We start from the raw sequence: 20,319 nt of genomic DNA, 5'->3' as shown, positions 1-20,319 counted from the left end.
CAGAACTAGAACAGAACTAGAACAGAACTAGAACAGAACTAGAACAGAACTAGAACAGAACTAGAACAGAACTAGAACAGAACTAGAACAGAACTAGAACAGAACTAGAACAGAACTAGAACAGAACTAGAACAGAACTAGAACAGAACTAGAACAGAACAGAACTAGAACAGAACTAGAACAGAACTAGAACAGAACTAGAACAGAACTAGAACAGAACTAGAACAGAACTAGAACAGAACTAGAAACAGAACTAGAACAGAACTAGAACAGAACTAGAACAGAACTAGAACAGAACTAGAACAGAACTAGAACAGAACTAGAACAGAACTAGAACAGAACTAGAACAGAACTAGAACAGAACTGGAACAGAACTGGAACAGAACTGGAACAGAACTAGAACAGAACTAGAACAGAACTAAAACAGAACTAGAACAGAACTAGAACAGAACTAGAACAGAACTAGAACAGAACTAGAACAGAACTAGAACAGAACTAGAACAGAACAGAACTGAACTAGAACAGAACTGGAATAGAACTGGAACAGAACTGGAACAGAACTGGAACAGAACTAGAACAGAACTAGAACAGAACTAGAACAGAACTAGAACAGAACTAGAACAGAACTAGAACAGAACTAGAACAGAACTAGAACAGAACTAGAACAGAACTAGAACAGAACTAGAACAGAACTAGAACAGAACTAGAACAGAACTAGAACAGAACTAGAACAGAACTAGAACAGAACTAGAACAGAACTAGAACAGAACTAGAACAGAACTAGAACAGAACTAGAACAGAACTAGAACAGAACTAGAAAAGAACTGGAACAGAACTAGAACAGAACTAAACAGAACTAGAACAGAACTAGAACAGAACTAGAACAGAACTAGAACAGAACTAGAACAGAACTAGAACAGAACTAGAACAGAACTAGAACAGAACTAGAACAGAACTAGAACAGAACTAGAACAGAACTAGAACAGAACTAGAACAGAACTAGAACAGAACTAGAACAGAACTAGAACAGAACTAGAACAGAACTAGAACAGAACTAGAACAGAACTAGAACAGAACTAGAACAGAACTAGAACAGAACTAGAACAGAACTAGAACAGAACTAGAACAGAACAGAACTAGAACAGAACTAGAACAGAACTAGAACAGAACTAGAACAGAACTAGAACAGAACTAGAAACAGAACTAGAACAGAACTAGAACAGAACTAGAACAGAACTAGAACAGAACTAGAACAGAACTAGAACAGAACTGGAACAGAACTGGAACAGAACTAGAACAGAACTAGAACAGAACTAGAACAGAACTAGAACAGAACTAAAACAGAACTAAAACAGAACTAGAACATAACTAGAACAGAACTAGAACAAACTAGAACAGAACTAGAACAGAACTAGAACAGAACTAGAACAGAACTAGAACAGAACTAGAACAGAACTAGAACAGAACTAGAACAGAACTAGAACAGAACTAGAACAGAACTAGAACAGAACTAGAACAGAACTAGAACAGAACTAGAACAGAACTAGAACAGAACTAGAACAGAACTAGAACAGAACTAGAACAGAACTAGAACAGAACTAGAACAGAACTAGAACAGAACTAGAACAGAACAGAACTAGAACAGAACTAGAACAGAACTAGAACAGAACTAGAACAGAACTAGAACAGAACTAGAACAGAACTAGAACAGAACTAGAACAGAACTAGAACAGAACTAGAACAGAACTAGAACAGAACTAGAACAGAACTAGAACAGAACTAGAACAGAACTAGAACAGAACTAGAACAGAACTAGAACAGAACTAGAACAGAACTAGAACAGAACTAGAACAGAACTAGAACAGAACTAGAACAGAACTAGAACAGAACTAGAACAGAACTAGAACAGAACTAGAAACAGAACTAGAACAGAACTAGAACAGAACTAGAACAGAACTAGAACAGAACTAGAACAGAACTAGAACAGAACTAGAACAGAACTAGAACAGAACTAGAACAGAACTAGAACAGAACTAGAACAGAACTAGAACAGAATTAGAACAGAACTAGAACAGAACTAGAACAGAACTAGAACAGAACTAGAACAGAACTAGAACAGAACTAGAACAGAACTAGAACTAGAACAGAACTAGAACAGAACTAGAACAGAACTAGAACAGAACTAGAACAGAACTAGAACTAGAACAGAACTAGAACAGAACTAGAACAGAACTAGAACAGAACTAGAACAGAACTAGAACAGAACTAGAACAGAACTAGAACAGAACTAGAACTAGAACAGACTCGAACTAGAACAGAACTAGAACAGAACTAGAACAGAACTAGAACAGAACTAGAACAGAACTAGAACAGAACTAGAACAGAACTAGAACAGAACTAGAACAGAACTAGAACAGAACTAGAACAGAACTAGAACAGAACTAGAACAGAACTAGAACAGAACTTGAACAGAATTAGAACAGAACTAGAACAGAACTTGAACAAAACTAGAATAGAACTAGAACAGAACTTGAACAGAACTAGAACAGAACTAGAACAGAACTAGAACAGAACTAGAACAGAACTAGAACAGAACTAGAACAGAACTAGAACAGAACTAGAACAGAACTAAACAGAATAAAGAACTAAAACAGGAACTAAACAGAACTAGAACAGAACTAGAACAGAACTAGAACAGAACTAGAACAGAACTAGAACAGAACTAGAACAGACTAGAACAGAATTAGAATAGAACTAGAACAGAACTTGAACAGAACTAGAACAGAATTAGAACTGAACTAGAACTGAACTAGAACTGAACTAGAACAGAACTAGAACAGAACTAGAGTAGAACTAGAATAGAACTAGAACAGAATTAGAACAGAACTAGAACAGAACTAGAACAGAACTAGAACAGAACTAGAAAAGAACTAGAACAGAACTAGAACAGAACTAGAACAGAACTAGAACAGAACTAAAACAGAACTAGAACAGAACTAAAACAGAACTAAAACAGAACTAGACAGAACTAGAACAGAACTAGAACAGAACTAGAACAGAACTAGAACAGAACTAGACCAGAACTAGAACAGAACTAGAACAGAACTAGAACAGAACTAGAACAGAACTAGAACAGAACTAGAACAGAACTAGAACAGAACTAGAACAGAACTAGACAGAACTAGAACAGAACTAGAACAGAACTAGAACAGAACTAGAACAGAACTAGAACAGAACTAGAACAGAACTAGAACAGAACTAGAACAGAAACTAGAACAGAACTAGAACAGAACTAGAACAGAACAGAACAGAACTAGAACAGAACTAGAACAGAACTAGAACTAGAACAGTAACTAGAACAGAACTAGAAACAGAACTACGAACTAGAAATAGAACTAGAACAGAACTAGAACAGAAATAGAACTAGTGAACTAGAACAGAACTAAAAACGAACCTGGAAAATAAACGTGAGAACTGAATATATTAAAACTAGCTCAGAACCAGAACTAATTCAGAAGAAAACTTAAATGAATTAGAACTTAATTAGCAATAAACTAGTTCAGAGGTATTAATCATATTTAAATTTAGCCAACAATAGAAACTTCTTAATGCTTATCTAAGATAACAAAATTAGCTGGAAAAGGTGCTCCAATTTTCATACAAAACTTAAACAGTTTTTTAAATTAATTTACAGACTATTAGTTATAAAAAAATTAATAATGCTTGTCATTATTTATTACTTTAATTTAAAAAAATTTAAAGCTAAAGCTCGTGGGTGGTTTGTTAGACAAAACTTTAGACCCAATTGGCGGTAAAATTTCAAAAATCAAATTTTTTTATTCAATCAATTTGAAATCATAGTAGTATTTGGAATATTTATAAACAATTGTGTTTAAGTTAAATGATTGATTGTTAAAAAAAAAAACTAAAAAAAATCTGATGTATTAGTTGACAATTAGCGAAGACGCCGGGGCATTAGGAAATTTTAGCCAATATTTCATAAGTTTGGGCATGACTCAGAAAAATACTATATTTATGGGTAAAATGTTATACTTTGGGTAAAATGTTTATGTTATCAAAATTTATTTTAAATGCAAGCGCCCTAAGGTAGGCAATAGGTGGACTACTATAATATATTTAACCCTCTAAAGGGACCAACTATTAAACGGTACAATATTTTACTACCTCAATTTTCTCACAATGATAAAACCTTTACAAAGTTGAAAAATTGTTTCAGAAACGGAATGAAAGATTTTTTCAAATTCTTTTATAAACTTTAAATTAACATTCAATTTATTTATTATTATTATTATTAGTAATTTTTTTTAAATTCATACAGAGTTTCAGATACAAGAGCAATAATTAGATATACTTTAACATCATTCATTTAAATCGCTTTAATCGTTTTGTCGTTTAACAACCGAAAGCTGTGGGCCAATCACAAACGCCCAAGTTGCCGTTGAACATCAAAGGACTGCTGCACGAACGTTCAACTTCACATTCACACTGACAGATCACATAATTGGCACTGCACTTATTTTTGGCATCGGTGAAATAGGTGCCGTCGGGTTTTCCAACACAACGACCGCCATTGGCACAATGGGTACCGGAAGGACCGGCACTGGGGCCACTTGGTGGTGTATAGGGTTTATCGCATTTGGCATTTTCGGGGAAATCACATGAGCCGGTAGCTGAGTTGTAGTGTAGATTATTGGGACATTCGAAAATCACCTGTTGATTGTTTTGGCAAACGATGAACTGTTGGCAGGTATCGCCAGGAAGCTTGGAGCCATTTGGTTTGCCGCAGCAGACACCTTCACACTCGGTGGGTGTAGTTGGTCCGGGTATAGTTGGGGTAACCTTACCGGGGGTTGGAGTGGGTGTAGGAGTTGGTGTAGGAGTGGGTGTTGGAGTGGGTGTTGGAGTGGGTGTTGGAGTGGGTGTTGGTGTGGGTGTTGGTGTGGGTGTTGGAGTGGGTGTAGGAGTAGGAGTGGGTGTTGGAGTAGGAGTGGGTGTAGGAGTTGGAGTGGGTGTTTGTCCACAGGGAGTTGTTGGAGTGGGTGTAGGAGTTGGTGTTGGAGTGGGTGTTTGTTCACAGGGAGTAGTGGTTGGTTTTGGAGTTGTAGTTGGTTTGGGAGTAGTAGTTGGTTCTGGTGTACTTTCACAGGGAGTTGTGGTTAGTTTTGGTGTTGTAGTTGGTTTTGGAGTTGTAGTGGGTTTTGGAGTTGTAGTGGGTTTTGGAGTTGTGGTGGGCTTTGGTGTTGTAGTTGGTTTTGGAGTTGTAGTTGGTTTGGGAGTAGTAGTTGGTTCTGGTGTACTCTCACAGGGAGTTGTAGTGGGCTTTGGTGTGTGGTTGGCTTGGGAGTTGTAGTTGGTTTTGGAGTTGTGGTTGGTTTTGGAGTTGTAGTTGGTTCAGGTGTACTCTCACAGGGAGTTGTTGTAGGTTTTGGAGTTGTAGTGGGCTTTGGTGTTGTGGTTGGCTTGGAGTTGTAGTTGGTTTTGGAGTTGTGGTTGGTTTTGGAGTTGTAGTTGGTTCAGGTGTACTCTCACAGGGAGTTGTTGTAGGTTTTGGAGTTGTAGTGGGCTTTGGTGTTGTGGTTGGCTTGGGAGTTGTAGTTGGTTTTGGAGTTGTGGTTGGTTTTGGAGTTGTAGTTTGGTTCAGGTGTACTCTCACAGGGAGTTGTTGTAGGTAGTTGTAGTTGGTTTGTGGAGTTGGGAGTGGGTTTGGGAGTTGTAGTTGGTTCTGGTGTACTCACAGGGAGTTGTAGTGGGCTTTGGTGTTGTGGTTGGTTTGGGAGTTGTGGTTGGTTTTGGGAGTCAGTGGTTGGTTGGGGCAGTTGTAGTTGGTTTGGGAGTTGTAGTTGGTTTGGGGAGTTGTAGTTGGGTCTGGTGTACTCTCACAGGGCAGTTGTAGTGGGGCTTTGGTGTTGTGGTTGGTTGGGGGTTGTAGTTGGCTTGGGAGTTGTAGTTGGTTCTGGTGTACTCTCACAGGGAGTTGTAGTGGGTTTTGGAGTTGTTGTTGGTTTGGGAGTTGTTGTTTTTTTGGAGTTGTAGTTGGTTTGGGAGTTGTTGTTGGTTTTGGAGTTGTAGTTGGTTCTGGTGTACTTTCACAGGGAGTTGTAGTGGGTTTTGGAGTTGTGGTGGGCTTTGGTGTTGTTGTTGGTTTTGGAGTCGTAGTTGGCTTTGGTGTTGTAGTTGGTTTCGGAGTAGTAGTAGGTTTTGGGGTTGTTGTTGGTGCTGCTGGCGTTTCGCAGGGTGTGCTTACTTCTGGCTCATTTGGTTTGGGAGTCGTTGTATTGGGTTTTGGTGTTGTAACATTGCAACAAGCATCACAATCACACGATTCACATTGAGTTGTAGCAGCAAACACTTCCGCATATCTGCAATTCGATCTCGAAGGTAAATCACACATTTCCAATTCGCGATTGAAGTGTAAACCTTTGGGACATTCTCTTACAATAACGCGACGATTACGAGAACAAACGAGAAATTTCGAACAACTTGTTGGCAACGCAATACGTTGTCCAACATTATCCGCACTGCAAACGCTAGCCGAAGTGTAATCCACCAATGCTAGCACAGCAAAAGCTAATGAAATTAATGATAATTTCATATTTTCTTTTATATTTTTAAACTAGGCGACTTTTCGAAATTTTCTTTTTTTCAGCAAAATAATAATGCTCTTCTTTTTAAATTTTAAAAAAAGACAAGAAAGAAACTTGCCTTTTGCGAAACTAGCTAATTGATAGGTATGAATTGCAAATGTATATTGCCTGGCTTTTTATATTATTGGCCAAAGAGATGCTGCAGGCTTCACTGATAAACGAGAAAAAAATCACTTGTAGCCTAATTCAAAATATGTGTAAGTAAAAGCAAGTGCTGTTTAATTGCTTTTTGTTTATTTTTTATATTCTATATGGAAAAATATATAGAATTTTTACTAAAAATAAAACAAAACAACTTCACCAAAAGTTATCAAATAATTGATCTTATATATTTTATTTTTTATCAAAATGATAACAGTTCGCAACTAAAATGTAGCAAACACAAGTGATAAGTGCAGATTTTTTAACAATTTTGTTAAGAACTGGAACAGAACTAGAACACAACCTGAACATAAATAGTACAGAACTAGAACAGACCTAGAATAGAACTAGAGCAGAACTAGAACCGAATAGAACTGAACTAGAACTGAACTAAAACTGAACTAGAACTGAACTAGAACTGAACTAGAACTGAACTAGAACTGAACTGAACTAGAACTGAAACTAGAACTGAACTAGAACTGAACTAGAAACTGAACTAGAACTGAACTAGAACTGAACTAGAACTGAACTAGAACTGAACTAGAACTGAACTAGAACTGAACTAGAACTGAACTAGAACTGAACTAGAACTGAACTAGAACTGACTAGAACTGAACTAGAACTGAACTAGAACTGAACTAGAACTGAACTAGAACTGAACTAGAACTGAACTAGAACTGAACTAGAACTGAACTAGACTACTGAACTAGAACTGAACTAGAACTGAACTAGAACTGAACTAGAACTGAACTAGAACTGAACTAGAACTGAACTAGAACTGAACTAGAACTGAACTAGAACTGAACTAGAACTGAACTAGAACGAACTAGAAACTAGAACTGAACTAGAACTGACTAGAACTGACTAGAACTGAACTAGAACTGAACTAGAACTGAACCAGAACTGAACTAGAACTGAACTAGAACTGAACTACTAGAACTGAACTAGAACTGAACTAGAACATGAACTAGAACTGAACTAGAACTGAACTAGAACTGACTAGAACTGAACTAGAACTGAACTAGAACTAGAACTGAACTAGAACTGAACTAGAACTGAACTAGAACTGAACTAGAACTGAACTAGAACTGAACTAGAACTGAACTAGAACTGAACTAGAACTGAACTAGAACTGAACTAGAACTGAACTAGAACTGAACTAGAACTGAACTAGAACTGAACTAGAACTGAACTAAGAACTGAAACTAGAACTGAACTAGAAACTGAACTATAACTGAACTAGAACTGAACTAGAACTGAACTAGAACTTGAACTAGAACTGAACTAGAACTGAACTAGAATGAACTGAACTGAACTAGAACTGAACTAGAACTGAACTAGAACTGAACTAGAACTGAACTAGAACTGAACTAGAACTGAACTAGAACTGAACTAGAACTGAACTAGAACTGAACTAGAACTGAACTAGAACTGAACTAGAACTGAACTAGAACTGAACTAGAACTGAACTAGAACTGAACTAGAACTGAACTAGAACTGAACTGAAAACTGAACTAAACTGAACTAGAACTGAACTAGAACTGAACTAGAACTGAACTAGAACTGAACTAGAACTGAACTAGAACTAGAACTGAACTAGAACTGAACTAGAACTGAACTAGAACTGAACTAGAACTGAACTAGAACTGAACTAGAACTGAACTAGAACTGAACTAGAACTGAACTAGAACTGAACTTGAACTGAGCTAGAACTGAACTAGAACTGAACTAGAACTGAACTAACTGAACTAGAACTGAACTAGAACTGAACTAGAACTGAACTAGAACTGAACTATTCGTAATAATTTTTCAAATTAATAACTATGAGTTTTTAACAAAAATAGAATTTATTATTAGCTTATAATTTGCAATTTACATTATGAGGGTAGTTACAGGTCAACGACTGTTGATCCCAGTACAAACCCTTCGAACAATTCATCTCAACCTCACACTCACATTGACATATAACATACTTAGAGCAACTGTTAAGTGAGGGGAACATAGTGCCCTCAGCTTGCCCAACACAACGTCCTCCACTGGGACAGGCAATGCCCGATGGACCGGCAGTGGGACCAGAAGGTGGTTGATATGGCCAAGGACATTTATAGTTTTGGGGATAGTCGCAGTATTCTTTGATAGGATTGTAGACAAGATTATTGGGGCAAAGAATTTCGACGGCACAACCATAGTTGCATTTGTAAAATTTATTGCATTCGCCATCAACGGGGAATAGAGTGCCCTCAGGTTGTTCGTTGCAGATTTTAACATCATTGTTACAAATAACGTTGGAGTTATTTCCATTGCCATTACCACTACCTTCACCACCCTCGTTCACAGGCACACAAATCAGTAATTGGTTATCGAACTGAGAACCGGCAGGACAAGTTTTTTTAGTCTCACACTCACATTCGCAAACGATATAACCATTGCTTTTGGGATCGGCAAAAATTGTGCCATCAGCTTGACCGGCACACTTGCCAGGTTTGGTACAGGTTACACCAGAAGGACAAGATACATCCTCATGGACACAAATCAGTAATTGTTCATCAAACTTAGAACCGGCAGGACAAGATTTTTTAGTCTCACACTCACATTCACAAACTATATAACCATTACTTTTGGGATCAGCAAAAATAGTGCCATCAGCTTGACCGGCACACTTGCCAGGTTTGGTACAGGTTACACCAGAAGGACAAGATACATCCTCATGGACACAAATCAGTAATTGTTCATCAAACTTAGAACCGGCAGGACAAGATTTTTTAGTCTCACACTCACATTCACAAACTATATAACCATTACTTTTGGGATCAGCAAAAATAGTGCCATCAGCTTGACCGGCACACTTGCCAGGTTTGGTACAGGTTACACCAGAAGGGCAAGACACCTGACCACCGTTTCCTCCATTTTCATTGCCACCCTCATGTGCGCAAGTTTGCAGTTTTTCATCAAACTTAGTACCAACGGGACAGGGCATATCAATTTCACACTCGCACTGACACACAGTATAGCCATCGCCCTTTGAACTAGCAAACATAGTGCCATCCGGTTTACCTGCACACTTTCCGCTCTGCACACAAGTAACCCCCGAAGGACCAGTAGTACCACCAGTACCACTCTCATTCACTTGTACACAAGATTGCTGTTCTTCATCAAACTTAGAACCGGCAGGACAGGTTTTTTTAATCTCACACTCACATTCACATACGATATAACCATTGCTCTTGGGATCAGCAAAAATAGTGCCATCAGCTTGACCGGCACACTTTCCAGGTTTGGTACAGGTTACACCAGAAGGACAAGATACATCCTCATGGACACAAATCAGTAATTGTTCATCAAACTTAGAACCAGCAGGACATGATTTTTTGGTCTCACACTCACATTCACAAACTATATAACCATTGCTTTTGGGATCAGCAAAAATAGTGCCATCAGCTTGACCGGCACACTTGCCAGGTTTGGTACAGGTTACACCAGAAGGACAAGATACATCCTCATGGACACAAATCAGTAATTGTTCATCAAACTTAGAACCGGCAGGACAAGATTTTTTAGTCTCACACTCACACTCACAAACTATATAACCATTACTTTTGGGATCAGCAAAAATAGTGCCATCAGCTTGACCGGCACACTTGCCAGGTTTGGTACAGGTTACACTAGAAGGGCAAGACACCTGACCACCGTTTCCTCCATTTTCATTGCCACCCTCATGTGCGCAAGTTTGCAGTTTTTCATCAAACTTAGTACCAACGGGACAGGGCATATCAATTTCACACTCGCACTGACACACAGTATAGCCATTGCCCTTTGAACTAGCAAACATAGTGCCATCCGGTTTACCTGCACACTTTCCGCGCTGAGCACAAGTAACACCTGAAGGACCAGTAGTACCGCCAGTACCACTCTCATTCACATGAACACAAGTTTGCTGTTTTCCATCAAACTTAGTACCAACGGGGACAGGGTCTTTCGATTTCACATTCACATTGGCATACAACAAATCCATTAGTCTTAGTACTAGCAAACATAACACCATCCGATTGCCCGGCACACTTGCCGGATTGAGCACACGCAACACCCGATGGACCAGTGTGCTGAGGAGAAGCTAATTCCAGACCGTTAGCTAAGACTAAGCTTAGGCTAACAGATAGCAGAATAACACTGCCAGCTAGAAAAATATATTTTTCAATAAATTTTGTAAATTATACTTAATTTTGAACTCACTTTTCAACATGTTGACCGTTTAAACTTTCAATGCGAATAACTTATTTTGGCACGTCTATGCAAGGTTTTATACATGTGTATTGAAATATTTCTGGAAGTAACATATCTCTATAAAAGTGATTAGTTTAAGAGATTATAATTTCAATAACGAATCCGATATTGAAATAGAGGGCGATTCAATAAATACTGTTGATTTTGGGGGGCATGAAATGTTTAACAATGAATATTATTAGAAATGAACTAGAATAGAACTAGAACAGAACTAGAACAGAACTAGAACAGAACTAGAACAGAACTAGAACAGAACTAGAACAGAACTAGAACAGAACTAGAACAGAACTAGAACAGAACTAGAACAGAACTAGAACAGAACTAGAACAGAACTAGAACAGAACTAGAACAGAACTAGAACAGAACTAGAACAGAACTAGAACAGAACTAGAACAGAACTAGAACAGAACTAGAACAGAACTAGAACAGAACTAGAACAGAACTAGAACAGAACTAGAACAGAACTAGAACAGAACTAGAACAGAACTAGAACAGAACTAGAACAGAACTAGAACAGAACTAGACAGAACTAGAACAGAACTAGAACAGAACTAGAACAGAACTAGAACTAGAACAGAACTAGAACTAGAACAGAACTAGAACAGAACTAGACAGAACTAGAACGAACTAGAACAGAACTAGAACAGAACTAGAACAGAACTAGAACAGAACTAGAACAGAACTAGAACAGAACTAGAACAGAACTAGAACAGAACTAGAACAGAACTAGAACAGAACTAGAACAGAACTAGAACAGAACTAGAACAGAACTAGAACAGAACTAGAACAGAACTAGAACAGAACTAGAACAGAACTAGAACAGAACTAGAACAGAACTAGAACAGAACTAGAACAGAACTAGAACAGAACTAGAACAGAACTAGAACAGAACTAGAACAGAACTAGAACAGAACTAGAACAGAACTAGAACAGAACTAGAACAGAACTAGAACAGAACTAGAACAGAACTAGAACAGAACTAGAAACAGAACTAGAACAGAACTAGAACAGAACTAGAACAGAACTAGAACAGAACTAGAACAGAACTAGAACAGAACTAGTAACAGAACTAGAACAGAACTAGAACAGAACTAGAACAGAACTAGAACAGAACTAGAACAGAACTAGAACAGAACTAGAACAGAACTAGAACAGAACTAGAACAGAACTAGAACAGAACTAGAACAGAACTAGAACAGAACTAGAACAGAACTAGAACAGAACTAGAACAGAACTAGAACAGAACTAGAACAGAACTAGAACAGGAACCTAGAACAGAACTAGAACAGAACTAGAACAGAACTAGAACAGAACTAGAACAGAACTAGAACAGAACTAGAACAGAACTAGAAAGAACTAGAACAGAACTAGAACAGAACTAGAACAGAACTAGAACTAGAACTAGAACTAGAACAGAACTAGAACAGACTAGAACAGAACTAGAACAGAACTAGAAACAGAACTAGAACCGAACTAGAACAGAACTAGAACAGAACTAGAACAGAACTAGAACAGAACTAGACAGACCCAGAACAGACTAGAACAAACAGAACAGAACTAGAACCAAGAACTAGAACAGAACTAGAACAGAACTAGAACAGAACTAGAACAGAACTAGAAGAGAACTAGAACAGAACTAGAACCGAACTAGAACAGAACTGGAATAGAATTAGAACATAACTAAAACAGAACTAGAAATCAACTAAAACTGAACAACATGATTGAAAAGGAAATGAACTCGATCTCAAAGCTAAAATATAAGTTATCTTGCAAGGTACTCTTTTTACTTTATTTGTAATTACTTTTTACATATTTTTTTTTTAATTAATAAGTTTGAGATTTTTAATAAAATGTAATCTATTATTTGCTTATAATTTGCAATTAACATTTTGAGGATAGTTACATGTCAACAATTGTTGATCCCAGTACAAACCGCCCGAACAATTCATCTCTACTTCACACTCACATTGACATATCACATACTTAGAGCAACTGTTCAGTGAGGGGAACATAGTGCCCTCAGCTTGACCCACACAACGTCCACCATTGGGACAAGCAATACCCGATGGACCGGCAGTGGGACCAGATGGTGGTTGATATGGCCATGGACATTTATAGTTTTGTGGATAGTCACAGTATTCGGTGGCGGGATTATAGACAAGATTATTGGGACAAAGGATTTCGACAGCACAACCATAGTTGCATTTGTAGAATTTATTACAGGCGCCATCGATGGGAAAGAGTGCTCCTTCGGTTTCATTTTTACAGATTTGTACATCATTAGAGCAAGTAACATTTTGTGGGATTTCATTGCCACTACCACTTCCATTTTCGCTGCCATTACCACTACCGCTTCCGTTTTCATTTCCACTGCCACTTCCGTTTCCACTTTCACTGCCGCTTCCATTTCCACTACCACTTCCATTTTCACTGCCGCTTCCATTTCATTGCCGCTTCCATTTTCACTGCCATTTCCACTGCCACTTCCGTTACCACTGCCGCTTCCACTTCACTGCCGCTTCCATTTCCACTTCCGCTTCCATTTTCACTGCCGCTTCCATTTTCACTGCCGTTTCCATTTCCACTTCCATTTTCACTATTGCTTCCATTACCACCACCCTCAGCATGAGCACAAGTCAACAGTTGGTCATCAAATTTAGTACCATTGGGACAAGGTCTCTCTATCTCACACTCACACTGACACACAATATAACCGCTGCCCTTAGAATCAGCAAACATTGTGCCATCTGGTTTACCAGCACATTTACCGGGCTGGGCACATGCTACACCAGATGGACCAGTTGCTGGAGGTATTGACTGCCAGGGACAGTCAACATTTTCGGGATAATCACACTTCTGAGTTGTCAGATTATATTGCAAATTATTAGGACAGGTGATTATATTGGCACAACCACCTACACAAACAATATATTGATTGCACGTGCCGTCGACATATGAAACATTACCATCAGGTTTGTCCAGACAATCGGTTATATTGTTAGAACAATTGTTCTCTGTGGCAGGTGTTTCGGGAGTGGCTGGGGTTTCGGGCGTAGCAGGAGTTTCAGGAGTTGCTGGGGTTTCGGGAGTTGCAGGAGTTTCGGGAGTGGCTGGGGTTTCGGGAGTGGATGGGGGTTTCGGGAGTGGCTGGGCTTTCGGGAGTAGCAGGAGTTTCAGGAGTGGCTGGTGTTTCGGGAGTTGCAGGAGTTTCCGGTGTTTCAGGCGTGGCTGGAGTTTCTGGTGTCTCAGGCGTTGCAGGAGTTTCCGGTGTTGCAGGAGTTTCAGGGGTTTCTGGTGTACCTGGTGTTTCAGGTGTAGCAGGAGTTCCAGGACACTCCGGTGTAGGAGTTCCGGAGTAGCTGGTGTTTCAGGAGTCGCCGGTGTAACTGGACATTCCGGATTTATAACACATCCAAACTGAGCACAACAAGCTGAACAATCTGGATTCTCAATAGCCAAATTTATATACTCCAATATCGCAGTAAGCCCGTTGCCTTAAATCACACTCTCCCTTAAAAACGATTGAAGTGTAATCCTAAGGGACAATTAACTATACGTTCACTAATGCCATTTTCACACACCACAAACTTATTACAATCCGCTGGATGAGCCAAACGTACTCCATTCATTTGATACTCGCAAATATCCACAGCCAACGTAGGGCCCATTACGATGCCTAGGCCCAGCAAACACAAAGCACTTTGTACTAAAAATTTAAATCACGAAATCGGTTAGGTATATCATTACTAAAAAAGTTTTTTCTTTTTTAATTTACCTTTGAACATTTCAACAATTTCCTCCGTTCTTCCAAATATCTTCAAAAGTTTTTATTATTTATTCTTACTAACGCTTCCTCTGTAATATTTCAACAACTACTGTTGAATCGTTTTGTCTTATATTATATACACGGATATTTTTTTCGAATTATCTGAAACATTGACTAATAGATGAATATTTGATAATGTTTATGTTGTCAAATATCAATTAAAAATTTGTAATTACAGTCTGTCCGTCTGGCTGTTTACATGAACAGGGTGTACTGCCAAGAGATTTGAGGTAGAGCTAGCACAGAACTAGAACAGAACAGAACAACTAGAACAGAACTAGCAGAACTAGAACAAACTAGAACAGAACTAGAACAGAACTAGAACAGAACTAGAACAGAACTAGAACAGAACTAGAACAGAACTAGAACAGAACTAGAACAACTAGAACAGAACTAGAACAGAACTAGAACAGAACTAAACAGAACTAGAACAACTAGAACAGAACTAGAACAGAACTAGAACAGAACTAGAACAGAACTAGAACAGAACTAGAACAGAACTAGAACAGAACTAAAAGAACAGAACTAGAACAGACTAGAACAGAACTGAACAGAACTAGAACAGAACAGAACTAGAAAGAACTAGACAGAACTAGAACAGAACTAGAACACAATAGAACAGAACTAGAACAGAACTAGAACAGAACTAGAACAGAACTAGAACAGAACTAGAACAGAACTAGAACAGAACTAGAACAGAACTAGAACAGAACTAGAACAGAACTAGAACAGAACTAGAACAGAACTAGAACAGAACTAGAACAGAACTAGAACAGAACTAGAACAGAACTAGAACAGAACTAGAACAGAACTAGAACAGAACTAGAATAGAACTAGAACAGAACTAGAACGAACTAGAACAGAACTAGAACAGAACTAGAACAGAACTAGAACAGAACTAGAACAGAACTAGAACAGAACTAGAACAGAACTAGAACAGAACTAGAACAGAACTAGAACAGAACTAGAACAGAACTAGAACAGAACTAGAACAGAACTAGAACAAACTAGAACAGAACTAGAACAGAACTAGAACAGAACTAGAACAGAACTAGAACAGAACTAGAACAGAACAGAACTAGACAACTAGAACAGAACTAGAACAGAACTAGAACAGAACTAGAACAGAACTAGAAAGACTAGAACAGAACTAGAACAGAACTAGAACAGAACTAGAACAGAACTAGAACAGCTAGAAAAACTAGAACAGAACTAGAACAGAACTAGAACAGAACTAGAACTAGAACAGAACTAGAACAAACTAGAACTAGACGAGACAGAACTAGAACAGAACTAGAAGAACTCGAACAGAACTAGAAACAGAACTAGAACAGAACTAGAACAGAACTAGAACAGAACTAGAACAGAACTAGAACAGAACTAGAACAGAACTAGAACAGAACTAGAACAGATACTAGAACGACTAGAACAGAACTAGAACAGAACTAGAACAGAACTAGAAACAGAACTAGAACAGAACTAGAACGAACTTAGAACAGAACTAGAACAGAACTAGAACAGAACTAGAACAGAACTTTAAAAGAACAGAACTAGAAAGAACTAGACAGAACAGAACTAGAACTCGCAACAGAACTAGAACAGAACTAGAACAGAACTAGAAACAGAACTAGAACAGAACTAGAACAGACCTAGAACAGAAACTAGAACAGAACTAGAACAGAACTAGAACAGAACTAGAACAGGAACAGAACAGAACTAGAACAGAACTAGAACAGAACTAGAACAGACTCGAACAAACTAGAACAGAAACTAGAACAGAACTAGAACAGAACTAGAACATAACTAGAACAGAACTAGAACTAGAACAGAACTAGAACGAACTAGAACAGAACTAGAAACAGAACTAGAACAGAACTAGAACAGAACTAGAACAGAACTAGAACGAAACTAGAACAGAAACTAGAACAGAACTAGAACAGAACTAGAACAGAACTAGAACAGAACTAGAACAGAACTAGAACAGAACTAGAACAGAAACTAGAACAGAACTAGAACAGAACTAGAAAACAGAAAGACAGAACTAGAACAGAACTAGAAAACAGAACTAGAAACAGAACTAGAACAGAACTAGAACAGAACTAGAACAGAACTAGAACAGAACTAGAACAGAACTAGAACAGAATAGAACAGAACTAGAACAGAACTAGAACAGAACTAGAACAGAAACTAGAACATAACTAGAACAGAACTAGAACATAACTTGAAAACAACTAGAACACAACTCGAAAAATAACACCCCTGTCGCATTACTTCCCTAATTATTATCATTGATTAAATTTTTTTTTGGCATTGTTTTCTTTTTCTTTGCCGGCTGATAATTATTCGTACTAACACAATTTTGTTTTATTTCTTTCAAGCGTCTAGTATTGATTTCAGAGAACAGATTTTTTTAGTTGAGTTAATAATGTTGTCTTATCTTCTATGGAAAGGAAAAACGTAGAACAACAGATACTACTTTTAATTGAACAATATTATTGATTTTTGATTTAAATAAATATAATCGATGTATTTCCGTAACTACATACTACATTTGTATGCTTATGCATTCAAAATTTAGAATATGAGAGGAATTAAAAAAACAAATTTATGAGTATTTTTTGCTTTATAAAGTTAACACGTGTTAAGAAGGTTGTAAACAACTTGAGTGCGTAACGTTGCAAATTATGAGAGCAGAGGAGATTAGATAAAAGCAGTGTAATTCTATTTGAGAAATACTATGATAGTTAAAATTAATAATGGAATAGATATTTATGCTTAAGGAAATAATTAAAGGGGATTCCTAAAATTCTCGAGGTTTACTTAGTCATATGAGTTCTTCTGTCTTTCTATTGAAATAAGTTTTTTTTTTGAATTTGTGATTTCTTTGCTTTTCCAGTATTAAACTTATTGACCTATTAGAGTTCTAATTTTCATTTGTTTCATTTTTATCATGAAAATAAAAGTAAAATATTCGGAATTAAGACAAAAAACTACTTAAATGCTTTATTACTAAAAATAATCCACATTTTTTACATTGGTGTAGGACGATCATGCCCGACTATGCATTCTTACTTGTTTCACATATTTTTAGGTTGTCATCATATATGCCTTCCAAGCATTAATAAATTTAGGTTTATCTCCTTGTTTTGTACACAAACAGAAACCAGTTGATGTATCTTTAGCAGGTTTTGATCCTAGATATGTGCAAGCTCAGTACCACATAATTCCTGGAAGAGAAATATAATAGTTTAAGTAATATACAAAATTGTGTGAAATATAAATGTAATAGAACTGAACTGGAAATGAACAGAACTAAACAAGAAGTGAAATATAAATGAAATAGAACTGAACTAGAACAGAACTAACAGAACTAGAACTGAACTAGAACTGAACTAGAACTGAACTAGAACTGAACTAGAACTGAACTAGAACTGAACTAGAACTGAACTAGAACTGAACTAGAACTGAACTAGAACTGAACTAGAACTGAACTAGAACTAACTAGACTAGAACTAGAACTGAACTAGAACTGAACTAGAACTGAACTAGATCTGAACTAGAACTGAACTAGAACTGAACTGAACTAGAACTGAACTAGAACTGAACTAGAACTGAACTAGAACTGAACTAGAACTGAACTAGAACTGAACTAGAACTGAACTAGAACTGAACTAGAACTGAACTAGAACTGAACTAGAACTGAACTAGAACTGAACTAGAACTGAACTAGAACTGAACTAGAACTGAACTAGAACTGAACTAGAACTGAACTAGAACTGAACTAGAACTGAACTAGAACTGAACTAGAACTGAACTAGAACTGAACTAGAACTGAACTAGAACTGAACTAGAACTGAACTGAACTAGAACTGAACTAGAACTGAACTAGAACTGAACTAGAACTGAACTAGAACTGAACTAGAACTGAACTAGAACTGAACTAGAACTGAACTAGAACTGAACTAGAACTGAACTAGAACTGAACTAGAACTGAACTGAACTAGAACTGAACTAGAACTGAACTAGAACTGAACTGAACTGAACTGAACTAGAACTGAACTGAACTGAACTGAACTAAACTGAACTGAACTGAACTAGAACTGAACTAGAACTGAACTAGAACTGAACTAGAACTGAACTAGAACTGTACTAGAACTGAACTAGAACTGAACTAGAACTGAACTAGAACTGAACTAGAACTGAACTACTGAACTAGAACTGAACTAGAACTGACTAGAACTGAACTAGAACTGAACTAGAACTGAACTAGAACTGAACTAGAACTGAACTAGAACTGAACTAGAACTGAACTAGAACTGAACTAGAACTGAACTAGAACTGAACTAGAACTGAACTAGAACTGAACTAGAACTGAACTAGAACTGAACTAGAACTGAACTAGAACTGAACTAGAACTGAACTAGAACTGAACTAGAACTGAACTAGAACTGAACTAGAACTGAACTAGAACTGAACTAGAACTGAACTAGAACTGAACTAGAACTGAACTAGAACTGAACTAGAACTGAACTAGAACTGAACTAGAACTGAACTAAACTGAACTAGAACTGAACTAGAACTGAACTAGAACTGAACTAGAACTGAACTAGAACTGAACTAGAACTGAACTAGAAACTAGAACTGAACTAGAACTGAACTAGAACTGAACTAGAACTGAACTAGAACTGAACTAGAACTGAACTAGAACTGAACTAGAACTGAACTAGAACTGAACTAGAACTGAACTAGAACTGAACTAGAACTGAACTAGAACTGAACTAGAACTGAACTAGAACTGAACTAGAACTGAACTAGAACTGAACTAGAACTGAACTAGAACTGAACTAGAACTGAACTAGAACTGAACTAGAACTGAACTAGAACTGAACTAGAACTGAACTAGAACTGAACTAGAACTGAACTAGAACTGAACTAGAACTGAACTAGAACTGAACTAGAACTGAACTAGAACTGAACTAGAACTGAACTAGAACTGAACTAGAACTGAACTAGAACTGAACTAGAATTGAACTAGAATGAACTAGAACTGAACTAGAACTGAACTAGAACTGAACTAGAACTGAACTAGAACTGAACTAGAACTGAACTAGAACTGAACTAGAACTGAACTAGAACTGAACTAGATCTGAACTAGAACTGAACTAGAACTGAACTAGAACTGAACTAGAACTGAACTAGAACTGAACTAGAACTGAACTAGAACTGAACTAGAACTGAACTAGAACTGAACTAGAACTGAACTAGAATGAACTAGAACTGAACTAGAACTGAACTAGAACTGAACTAGAACTGAACTAGAACTGAACTAGAACTGAACTAGAACTGAACTAGAACTGAACCAGAACTGAACTAGAACTGAACTAGAACTGAACTAGAACTGAACTA

General features: G+C 37.5%; 2 protein-coding genes across 2 annotated transcripts; both read right to left on the bottom strand.

Annotated features, from left to right (window-relative positions):
- Window positions 1–4,262: 4,262 nt before the first annotated feature.
- Window positions 4,263–14,789, bottom strand: LOC119611425. The gene is given in 7 exon segments (XM_037966996.1): window positions 4,263–5,414; window positions 5,482–5,669; window positions 5,757–6,588; window positions 8,670–10,917; window positions 12,959–13,519; window positions 13,521–14,594; window positions 14,597–14,789. Coding segments are annotated over 7 exon segments (6,063 nt in total). The 5' UTR covers window positions 14,756–14,789; the 3' UTR covers window positions 4,263–4,413.
- On the bottom strand, window positions 4,276–6,752 carry LOC119611420 (putative uncharacterized protein DDB_G0290521). The gene has a single exon (XM_037966992.1). The coding sequence runs from the start codon at window positions 6,611–6,613 to the stop codon at window positions 5,753–5,755; it is 861 nt and encodes a 286-aa protein (XP_037822920.1). The 5' UTR covers window positions 6,614–6,752; the 3' UTR covers window positions 4,276–5,752.
- Window positions 14,790–20,319: the final 5,530 nt, after the last annotated feature.

The sequence above is a fragment of the Lucilia sericata genome, unplaced genomic scaffold (assembly GCF_015586225.1).
Source record: "Lucilia sericata isolate MDLA Ls3-8-SP2 unplaced genomic scaffold, ASM1558622v1 Contig001444F_arrow, whole genome shotgun sequence".
NCBI classification, from domain to species: Eukaryota; Metazoa; Arthropoda; class Insecta; order Diptera; family Calliphoridae; genus Lucilia; species Lucilia sericata.
This window is presented reverse-complemented; position numbering and strand designations above follow the sequence as displayed.